At 35.3% G+C, this 12,094-nt stretch overlaps 1 protein-coding gene across 4 annotated transcripts in view; it reads right to left on the reverse strand.

Annotated features, from left to right (window-relative positions):
- Positions 1 to 1,186: 1,186 nt before the first annotated feature.
- LOC136785590 (uncharacterized) overlaps positions 1,187 to 12,094 on the reverse strand; it is a 32,303-nt gene continuing 21,395 nt past the window's right edge. For 2 of the 4 annotated variants that reach the window (XM_066746719.1, XM_066746718.1), the window contains exons 3-7: positions 5,032 to 5,239; positions 4,618 to 4,783; positions 4,046 to 4,336; positions 3,316 to 3,974; positions 1,187 to 1,602 (exon numbers count right to left, since the gene is read on the reverse strand). In XM_066746719.1, the coding sequence (XP_066602816.1) occupies positions 1,305 to 1,602; positions 3,316 to 3,974; positions 4,046 to 4,336; positions 4,618 to 4,783; positions 5,032 to 5,239 (1,622 nt within the window). In that variant the 3' untranslated portion in view covers positions 1,187 to 1,304. The remainder of the gene's footprint in view (positions 1,603 to 3,315; positions 3,975 to 4,045; positions 4,337 to 4,617; positions 4,784 to 5,031; positions 5,240 to 12,094) is intronic. The other 2 variants (XM_066746720.1, XM_066746721.1) reach the window with 2 other exon arrangements.

Genomic DNA, 12,094 nt, shown 5'->3' on the forward strand with positions numbered 1-12,094 from the left:
AAAGACACAAAGTTGCTATTCTCCAAATATTGTTTTATACGCAAAGAATCCTTCGCGATTGCATGTGTTCTTCAACGTTTCAGTGATACTTTTTATACAAGTAATGCAACAGGAATATGAAAAACTATTAGTAAGTATATAGGATGTAACAACGAGTTTATGCAATTAGGTATATCCGTAAATACACCGAGGGTGGCACCACGGATATAGTACACAACGTAAATTATATTTATCAATTTACACAGCAATAATATCACACAAAATATAACAGCAATTACAGGAAATAAATAGAAGCCTCTGTTATTTTTTTCTCAACCGGCACAATTTCATATGAAACTATATTAGGCTTTATCAACCCTGTTTTTTGGCTCTTTTTATCCCCATTAACTCAGCAGTATGTTTTATTTTGTCTCTTTTCCATTTTGCAACACGTTGCACGTATATTTTTGTCAACCATTCCAGCAATATTATTATTTCATTTTGAAAAAGTAGCACGTTTCGTTCCAATAAATTGATTATCGTCACGCATGTAGAAAAATAAATTCCTATTTTGTTGCTGTGTTATCAGCTTTTCGGTCAAACTGGTCCTCTAGTCCGTTCTGAGCATCCCCTTCTTTTTCACTCCCGATAAATTCTTACATTTTTGGCTTGGCCAGGCAAAAATATATAGCATCGTTCCTAAAAGTACTTGAAATTCTTGGTAGTTATAGACGTGAAATTGGCAGACATAAAGATATTGTCGGAAGTGAAAATGAAACTGCGCTCTGGACTGAACTTATGTACATGTGTGAGTGAGTTAAAGACCTCATGTGTGTGTGCGATCGGTTTATCTTTCAGAAGGCTGACGCTATAGAACAAAGAGTTTCTTTTCTACTTATGCGAAGGATGAGATTGATCGATGTTAGGATTTCTGGTGGCTTGCTGGTATACGGATTCGTATGGCAACGTTGAAATTCAAGAAAAGAATGATAGGCGTTGTCACGCTTGTAGCTTGTCTGATTTATATCAGGTGTAACTACTTGGCACGAGACTGCGGAGTCCTCTGGTGGTAGCGCCGAGCGCGTCCAAGTGGCTGGAGGAGGAATTGGTTTGCGAAAGAAAGAAGGAGAGAGATAGACTCACACAGAGCTTCGCATAGTAATAAATATAAGGAAGAGAATATTAAACACGAACCAAGTATCATTGGTCGAATTTTTAGAAGGATTTATATTTAACTTGTGCATTTTTGTTTAATATTTTATTCTTCATATCTCTCTTCGTCCGAAGCCTTTTAGCGCGTCTATGGTGGGAGTGCAGGGAACAAGCTAAAATAGTGTCTCCTGGGACCATACAGGTGGCGTTGAGGGCAGCGGTGCTGCTGCTGGCACATGTTTCATCTCGATCGGCGGCGAATAGGACGAGGATTCGATGCTGCTTTGTGTGCTGCTACTTGCTCTTGGCGCTCTTGCCACCGTCATCGTTGTCGTCGTCGTCGTCGTTGATACACTCTTGCCCGTCGCAGTTGTCATCGTCGTTGTTGTGTTTGTGCGTGTTGTTTCTGTTATTGTTGTTACTGCGGTACTCGCCTTCGACCTCATCGTTGTACTTGACGCAGCTTGAGGCCTGCAATCACCATGAGATCTAACGTTAAATTTCTTATCAGCTTCTTTACATTCTTGCCTTTGTAAATTTAAAATAACGTTCGCTCTGGAGAGGAGAACCAAACACAGTGTAGAGTATGCAGGGACCGCTAGATAAAGTGCAATAGGAACAAAGGGACCAAAATCGCAATCGGGCAATCGCCTTTGTATATTGATCGATTATATATATATAGACAGGGAAATCCACAATGATTCACTGATTCTCTCAAAGCCGGTGTAACGGGCAAAACAGACAAGCCTCGTGTTAAAACATAGCGTGCAAATATTTGAAAAATTGCCAATCCAAATTTTCACTTGTACATTTTTCTTCGGTATGTTGTATATTAATTTGCCTATATTTTGTTCATTACACCGGCCTTCAACAGTCACTCCTCTTATCCCTTTCCATAAACTAAATTCATTTGAGAATTGGTAAGATCAGAGTGAGCGAGAGAAGTGGCGCACTTAATTCTCTCTCTCTCTCCCTCCCTCTCTCATTTTCACGTACTCACACATAAGTTCATTATCACCTGTGGCTACATTCCGAATTACGCACGAAGCGCCATATAACGTACAGTTTATGCCACGTTTATTATAGAATTTAAATGTTTTATGTGCGAATATGCGTAATTCAGAATTGATCCCCTGTTGACTAAACAGAGGCAGCTAATGATTGTATGTGCGTGTAGGGTCTGTAGGAGAGAGTAATATACTATTTCTCTTTGACTTTCAATTGACAATATTTTTTCGACGACAAATGAATTCAACTTTTAGGAAGGGGACAAACAGAGAGAGAGAGAGAGAGAGAGAGAGAGAGAGAGACAGCGTATCAATGTACATCTCTGTTTATTATCAGTTGATCAAATGCCGATTGCCTATAAGTATAATCTTAGGCACTTTTTGCCCTGATTCGCTTTATCTAGCGGCCCCTGTGTACATAATATAAAAGACATTAATTATATAATATATAAATAATCCATTCAATTCTTAGGTAGTAAAATGAATCATAATGTCGTCAAAATGATCTGATTTTGGTACATTGAATAATTTTAGAGATACTATAAGTAGTTAGAAATATGAAGAGGAAATTCGAAAATTGTAATAAACATCAAGAGAAAAGGTAGTTTTTCGACGACAAATACACTACGTCTTTTTGTGATAGGGCTGCTCTTCAAAAGATCATATGGGTGTAGTCTTAAGAAACTGATTAACTTTTAGTAGATGAGTATTTTATATTGAAACTGAGGTTTTATTTTGAAGAAAATCTATCCATATATATATATATATATATATATATAGTATATACTATATGCATACTATAAAGTACAGTATAACCAATTTTATGGATAGCCATCACAGTACCGAGCTCGTTACGAAAGATTAATCCAAACGAATTTTTCTTTATAATTTACGATTAAAACGATTTACACAGTTTCTTCTACCACATTTATTGAAATATAATATTTCACTGTCTGTAATAAACTTTAACAAAATTCCTTTTCCATTTCAGAAAAATTTTGTAAATGTGCAAGCCCTTTTTGAAGAGATTGACTAAAACTACCAGTGCGAGGAGAGAGAGAGAGAGAGAGAGAGAGAGAGAGAGAGGTTTGAAGAGAGTAACATAGAGTACATAAAAGAGAAGAGCAAAGGGTATTAGTCATAATAACACTCGTAACAGAATGCAGTGCTTATTTACTTTGTGCACGACGGGCAAGACGGATGAATGGGTCCAACGGATCGTCGCCTTGGCACGCAGCCGGCGCAACTATCCCACCTCGCGAGTGCGGTTCGCTTCTTCTTGGGCGGAAAGTGGAAGTAACGACGATAACTTGGGCCAGGAGCATCCGAGTCGGTCGACATACCCGATACTTCGTCCTCCGTATCGATGCACTTGTCCCATTGCTCGCTCCATCTCTCTCCCCCCGTCGTTTCCGTCTCCTCGTCCTCCTCATCCCCCTCTTCCCTCAACCCCACACTAACCAGTCTTCCCCTCGGTCCCTGCTTCGAACGATCACTTTTGCCCACCTCGGAACTCAGCTCCTCGGCCTCCCGTAATTCCTCCTCTTGTATACTATTGTCCTCGTTCCTCAGGAATACCGAGTCCGAACCGAGTGACCTTGAATCTGGCTCGGGTGGGTCGACACTGCCCATCGACGCCAACGGTGCTCGTTTTCCTGACGATCCCTGATGATGATGATGATGATGATGATGGTGATGGTGATGATGATGTAGATGATGATTATGAAGATGGCGCTGTTGCTGCTGTCGTCTAATCTGATTCTTATCCAGCGCCTCATCCTCGTATAAGCCACTCTCGCTACCGCATGGCGATAAATCCGGGGTTGGTTGGATTATCTGATTGGTAAGAGGGTTTCGCGGTAAGAATAAGCGAATGAGGGAGGATGGAATAAATGCATGGGACTTACCTGAATACCGATAGGATAATACGAATCCCATGGTTCGTTGTAGGGGGCGTATCTTGGATAGGACGAAGGAGGCGGAAGGCACGGCATGACCATGACGGAACCTCGGCGTTCCAGGTAGCTGCTCGCGGTGCTGCTACAGGTTACCGAGCTGCACCTCCTGTAATCGTTGGATCGTGGCAGCGGCAGCGCCTGAAACCTTGGCGATCTCATTGGCGCCGTTAGCAACGCATCGTAACCGCCACCGACCGAAGCAAACCGGGGTGCCTCTATTGGAGATCGTTGCTGATTCACCTAATCACAATTTTCTAATATAAATTCTGCACAGGATTTGTGTTTTATTCTTGGCAATATCAAAACGATTCATAGCGAAGAATATTTCATAGCATATAGAGAAGTTTTGATTATAAAAGGTTTACTCTTTGATTTGATAATTATTATAAAATCAGACGTGTGCCAACTGTGATTGGTGCTTTTAATTGAAAGTTAATCTATAGACAAATTTTTATATCCGCTCCTTGTTTATTGTCAACCATCAAATGATAATATCTATATCTTTTTGCTTTTAGACTTACTTCGACGCACAAAGACCTTCTAGGACCTCGAGCTGGCTTTGGCGGTAATCTAGCGATTGCTTCGAGGGCGATAGCCAATGCTCTTTCTTCAGCTTCGGCTTCTGCTACAGCTGCAGCTGCCGCTGCAGTCAGTCTTGGATCATCCAGTTGTTTGCTCGACTTACACCTGTGAAAAATCCGTTTGCTTCATCGCTTTGTCCATCCTCTTAACTCTCTTACAGTTTATGCTTCACAGCTACTTTACAGTTTCTCGTCAATTTGAATAAATGTTTATATCTATCTCAATTATAAATCGATTTGTACCTATTTTTTTAGGCAAATTTATTATATTTTGAAATCTTGAATCTGGTCAAATTGTTTTTAAAAATCTATTTTCTTAGCCATTATTTATAAATTGGTGCAATATCCTTTTACCTGCTTTTATAAACTACCAGCAAAACCATGAGACTGAAAAAGCCACCGAGAGTCGCTGCTATCCTTACTCCGGTCATGACATCATACGTCTTGTAGAAGTCGATTTTTATCTGCTCTCGATCAATCAATGTTGGCTTTGCATCTGGCAGGAGAGTCGTCGGCCCATTTGTTGCCGTTCCTGTCCTGTTGTTGCCGACACTCCCCATTCCTTTCAACGTATAAACAAAATTTATTTCAAAAAAGTAAGATTTACATAGCCTCTCATTCGACTTTTCTTCAGCTTTTCTATTCACAATTACTATAACACTACGTTATAAAATATGTATCTTTTATATACAACTTTGCACGTATAATTCAAGTTTCTTCCTTTACCTCTAATGATCATTAAAAATTGCTTTTCAAGAGTTATTACTCTTTCTTTCTTTATAAACTACTAAAAACAAGATATCACATATTATACGACTGACGAGTCAATTAACTTTTTCTTTCAGCAATACTCGACGATCCATTGCTTTTAAATATTTATTCTAATTAATTACTTATTTTTATACTTATCTTCGAATATGCACTTAGATAAAAGAGTGATATCTCTCTTTATTCATTTATTTAACCCCCTTAAAAATTGGTTAGGAAACAAAAAATATGCCCTTGTATTATAAGCTGCAGTTCTTGGGTAATACGTTCTAACGATTTTCTTCTTGTAGCAGTAGTGTGCGAGGTAAAATATTTCAAGCTGGAATATAAGAAATAGAGTTTGCATCGTGTTGCGCTTTACATCAAAGAGTGTAGAAAATTTACTGGTTTTCCTTTTAATGGTAGGTATAAGAGCAAACTGAACATCGACCTATGGAAAACCCTTTTTTGCATACAAAATAATTATTAAAATGAGTTAAACCTATTAGTGGTATAATATTATATATTTTAAGATGTAAATACTTTTTCTATAAAAGCAAAAATATAATAAACACGAAAGAAAATATATTTGAATAATTTTTGCTATAGTTTTAACGCGTGTGTAGGACAAATTATTATATATGTATTTCTTGAATAAACAACGATTTAAAATGTAACAAAATTTAAAATGTTAGTATTACGATAATTTACAACTGCATCTGGTCATTTATAGTATCTCTGACCGCGCTAATTGAATAGATTTTTTTTTGCACAAAGATTGATAATATAAAACAAGCGATTATTTATGAATAGAAAAAATTTTTATTTAAATTATTTATACAAGTTATATATACTCTATAAATATCTGCGAAAGACGGAATTCCTTCGTTCCATGGAACTTGCAATGTAAAATATTAAAATACTTGGAGTTTCTCCCATTGTTGAGCTGACTACAAAGCATTAGCAGCTTATAAGGTACTGCTGACTTAATGTAATTGAGCTCTGACTGTCTTTGAAATCAAATCTACAGTGTACCTACAACCGAAGAATTTTGATTGTATATTTTTAAGCTGATATACTTCAATAGATACAAAGACTACTTATCGAACATTCACAAAATAATATCATTGAATTAATAGAAAACTATTTAAAAAATTATTTTCTAGCATATGTATAAGCACATTTAATTCTGTTCTATAGTGCAACGACACATGAAGGTATAGTACAGTACATTAGTAGTGAACTGCAGAGCTACAAAACGAAGCGATTTTAAACGAAGAGGAACGGAATGAATTCAGAGGAGTCGAGCATCGTGAGATCCATCGAGCCAGAAATACCGCAGAGAAATTGGAGCGATAAGGAAAAGTGGGGCTGCAGCAATTGGAGGTGGAACTGACATGGAAAGGGAAGTGTAACTGGAACGACATCGAGAACTACAAGAGGGGCAATACAGAGAAAGATCCTCAATGAGAAATTTTCAAGGCAAAAGAATAGCTCGAGTAAGCATCAAGTGCTAAGAGAAAAATCGTTCATAAATAAAATGGATACACAAAAGCATGAAAATAAGCTCGAATAACGAAAGAGAAACGATAGAAAAATGAATTTTTTAGAAGAAAATCGCTATTCGAAATAAAACATGACACGTATTAGCGATTGACATAAATTGCACTAATGGAAATAAATATTAAAAGCACGAATAATAAATTTTATTGCAAAGCGTAAATTGGTAAAGAGTAGAGCAAAAAGAGACTAGTTGGAAATTTCAATGATAATACTAAGACTTACGGACATTTTAGTAAATCTATTTTTCATGTATGTATATTATAGTGTATCTTTGCAATAGCCTGAAAATTGTTAAAAAATATTACGTTTTATTGATATTTTCACACACCCACACACACAACTGTATCATGTAAATCTTGTTTTAAACTGAAACTGAGAGACTCAAAATATATAATTATAGCTTCGAAAAATGGGAAGGGTCGAGGAAATTAAAAAACAAAGTGCACTGTTATAAAGGAAAAATTTGCAAAGTAAAGAGATATAAAAGAGTTAATTAGTCTAGGTTTTAGAACGAACGTTAACGTTTTGTGGGGAGCTAACAATAAGGGACGTGCTTTTATTATATATGCCCTTTATACAAACCTCTATGTGTATGGATACAATTAGATAAGGTAACCAGCAAAGCCTAAGACGTAGAGGTACTGAAATATATATCTGGAGAGAGCATAAGGTCATACTTTTGGCGCGGGGGCCGCGGGGGGTTGTGCCAGAGGAGGGTTAGGTGATAGAGGAAGGCGCCACCACACACACATGACACGTGCTCATACATACAGCATATATATACAATAGCATTTATACATATATGTATATCTATGTGCTATATATATGAACACATGTCATGGTGGCTAGTCTTCCTTCCCCTCACCCCTCTGGCTTCAATCCTGGAAATACACGCTATCTTTAAGTACTTCGCATCTCTATATATATATATATATATATATATACTATATGGTCTACGAATTTATTAATTGGTTTTGAATTGTAATGCCTTATTTTTGCTTATCGTTAACCTATAATAAGAAATGTTATTTTACGGGATATTAGAAAAATACTGTGCTAATAGGATAAATAGAAGTATTATAACAAATTTATTCGTATTTGGTTTAGCCAATAATAAAAGAAAGAAAACTTTTAAAAGTATTGGAAAATATCGTATTAATTATGTAGAAAATACTGAAGTACTTGTATATATAAGAATTTATTTACTTTAAGATTTAATTTTGATTATTTCCAGGTTATCCAGCAATAATAAAACAATAGGGGCACAATGTGAGAATAATTGGCCACAGAAAAGGCTAAATGGAAGAAACTGTATATCTACCAATGATTACACTATAAAAGTGTAGTGCTGAGAGTTGTAAGTGAGGCAATAATTAATCTAGTCTATTTTGTTTTGGTGGAGGATTAAACACAATATGTCAATGACGGTTATTGACCGGTAGGTGCGCATTCATTTCACGATATAGGTGTATTTGAAAAAATATTGTAAAATTGATATGCTTCGAACGCATTTTATTCTAGTCATGAAAAATTTGGAATAACGAGAACCTTTGGTGAAAATTTGTATTATAGAGTGTAACTAACTTATAAATGCAGAAAGGTAAAGCAATAATAGCTTTGATGTATGATAGTGAGGGATCAGTGGCAGTAGGTCATTGACGGCTATTTGCTCTAGCTAAGCAATGTACAATTATTTTACTCTCACAAACAACTGTATTCACATCAGATTTAAATGACGGGAGTGTCTTCCGATTAAAAAAAGAATTAAATTTCGGTAACAATTTGCATTATATATAATAAATTTGTACATTTAAAAAGGTAAAACATTCATTGTTCTAATGTATTATACGTATCGTAAAGGAATAAAGATGCTAGCTGTCACTGACAGCTTTTGGCTGGCTACAGAATGTGCAATAATTTTACTTTCATAGCATGCATGATTTTTTAGTAAAGGAGTGTCTTTTGGTTAAAGAGCAAGTTAAATTTTAGTAAGAATTTGCATTATTCTACTAAGTACGTCACTCAAATCGGTCACTAAAGTGGAAATAAATTTTTGTTTATCTTTGCAAAAATAAAAAATATTAAGTTTTTTTCATATTAGCTTCTTGAAAGTATTCTTAATTTCGATCCAAATAAGTAATATGAAAAGCTTAAATTATCCCATCATAATTGCAAAAATAATCAAAATTTTCGCTCACCCTATATGGTGAATTAAGTGACACGCCCGTATAACTAACTGATATATTTAAGCAGCTATAAGACTGATGGTTATTCTGATATACTACAACGAGAGGGATTCAAACAAATAGAGACAGTACGTGAGATTGAAAATTTTTGACCAGCTCCGAAATGTACGATCAGCTTTCACAGCATACATGAGTTTGAAACAAAAAAAGTGTCTTTCGGTTAACAAAAGAGATTATATTAATATTCAACTAATTTGTTTAGTAGAGAAGTAAGAAAAATGTTTGTTCTGGAATATGGTGGTTGAGGATTAGGGGCCACAAAGGTCATTGACGGTTGTTGGCCAGCTAAGAGGTGCACATTTATTTTGCTTTCGCGTTAGCCGTGTGTTCGTACGCCCCTTGTGCTGCAACAGGCGAAGGGTGATGTGTGTATTCCAGGTGATTCCAGGGCAAGACTGCGCGAGCAGCTCGCTGCTTGCTTGGCGGGCTGGTTGGGTTGGTTTGGTACTTGGTTTGGTGTCGGTCGGCGTCACTGCCTCCAGCCAGAGTACAGTGTTTGTGTGCGTGTATGAGTGTGTTGAACTGGGTAGGGGCAACCGGCAGGTATCGATTCCCACCAACCAGCCAACCAACCCACATGGAAAGGAGAAACAGCCCCTGTGATGCTAACCACCGGCACCAGCACCAGCCAGCCAGACCATCCAGTCCATCATCCTTATACCCATTTTCCAACTCTTTCAACCTTGCGAGAACGCAATCACATACAATAATGCCCGCATCTTCTATCTCCCTTGACTAATTGCTCTACTGATTTAGTTGGACTGTTCAGTTACCCTTTTACAATCACCATTAATAAGTATAATATGTGATTTTCTTTATATTTCTCTTTCTTTTTCTTGCTCGATATTGTAATCACTTTTTTTGCACAAATATAGGAATTAAATTTTAGCATAAAACAGAAAATATATAGTGTGCATATCTATACATATCTCTCTTTCTTTTCCTCTCAGTCTCCATCAGTGCTTGCCACTGATCTATACGGAAATAGTCTATCTGTATTTTTATCTTGATTATTTTTTTCTATCATCTGCAAGACTATATATATATATATATAAATCGCGCATGTAGTCAACTAAAAGACCGACTTTTAATATAGTATAAAACTTGTCGGTTATTGTTATCTTTTCATTTCATTTATTTTTATCGAGGCAAAGCTTAGATTTCACTGCAGAGCTAATTTGGATCAAAGCTTTTTCCACAAATTTAACGTAAAAACATTAGCAAAGAAATTAGTTTCAACTATAGTTGTTAGGCTACGAATGCACCTACAGATTATATTCTGAAACACTGTAGACAAATCTATTTATAATCTTTAAAGCAGCTTAACATAGTTACTGTTCCCTATTTCTCGTTAGAGAGATTTTTATTTACTTTATTATTCTATAAGCTAAATTTATATACAATTGCTCTGGAACTATAATGTTTTATGATGATTTTTGTTTTCGACTTATTGAAATAGAAATATGATGTTAAATAAACTTTTTGTTCTTGAAATTTTTAAATATTTTCTCTAATATTTCAAATTAAGTGTACATTTTCAAAGTATGTACACCCACATAAACATTTCAATAGAAACAGCTATTTCTGTTATACATTGACTGATACAAAGAAAAAATTATTTTACATGCAATTACTATCAATGATGAAAGTAACAATGTTATTTAAGTTTCATGAGTATTTATTATAGTTCATAAAACAAAATTTTAAAGGTAAATTATTGCTAATTGTTCAACATTAAAAAACATTAAGAAGTTAATTTAAATTACCAGATAGTAATTGAAATAAATAGTCTAAATAATTTACTGAAAGAAATTGCTTTTTTTCTACGTTAGTCTTTCTATCAATTTTATTAATCGTAAATGCTTCCTCAAACCTTATGACTTTCTCAATGCAACAACAGGTTTACTACCGCATTTTCTTGAATATAGTTTTGCTGCACCATAACGATTAAACTCCATTTACTCATTACCTTTTAACACTAAACTCACCGAAAATTTTCTCTACAAAAGTGTTTAAATTTGTTAAACACCAATGCAACCAATGCAAGGACTGATTAAACGCTTAACATTTTCAAATTTTTTATAAAAAAAAACCAATAATACAGAAATTAAGAATTAAATCTTGCAATGTTGTTAATACAATCTATCATTGAGAAAATATTATTTTATAATACGTGTAAAAAGCAACGGATTGGAAAAAATCATGTAGAGAGTCAGTGACAAGAGGTGAAAACATAAAAAGTTTTAAGTCGGCAGAAGAGAAGCAGCTTGTCATCGTCAAGTTTTCTCATATTGCTCCTCCCTATAGCATTTTACTATGTCTGACATATACATAGATGTTATAAGCAAGCCTCATTCCGCAATTCGCATGCATACTCCTATCTCATTGCAGTCAGAACGCCCAGAACTACCACGAGCCATTGCCTCGTAAAGACGAAAATGGATGTTTACTCCTATAGTGTCTCTTATTTTATCAAAAGTTCGCAGCTAGTTTCTAACTTTACTATTACTTCTTTTATTCTTCAGTATTATCAGTAATATTTTTACTATTCTGAAAATTCATTAAATCATCACTTTGATCGTTGTCTTTTTTAAGTTTTGTTTTTAGAAAAATTTTAAATACTTTCTGATCCTCACAATTTTTATTTTAGTATTTTATAGTATTATTATAAATTATGCAGCGAAAGATCTGAAAAACTGACGACAACGTTGTTCTGGCCTATGACTATTTCGCTGCTTTTCAATAAAAAGTGTACATACCTTTGTTTGTTTTTCAATGGCCATACTGTAAACTTATTTTAAAAATGGTTTTGAAAGAATGATTGGTTGACTTTATGTGGTTATATTACTATTATTTTATAA

Source organism: Prorops nasuta, unplaced genomic scaffold (assembly GCF_024137725.1).
Source record: "Prorops nasuta isolate Cenicafe-Biocafe unplaced genomic scaffold, Cenicafe_Pnas_1.2 PNAS00003, whole genome shotgun sequence".
Classification (NCBI taxonomy): domain Eukaryota; kingdom Metazoa; phylum Arthropoda; class Insecta; order Hymenoptera; family Bethylidae; genus Prorops; species Prorops nasuta.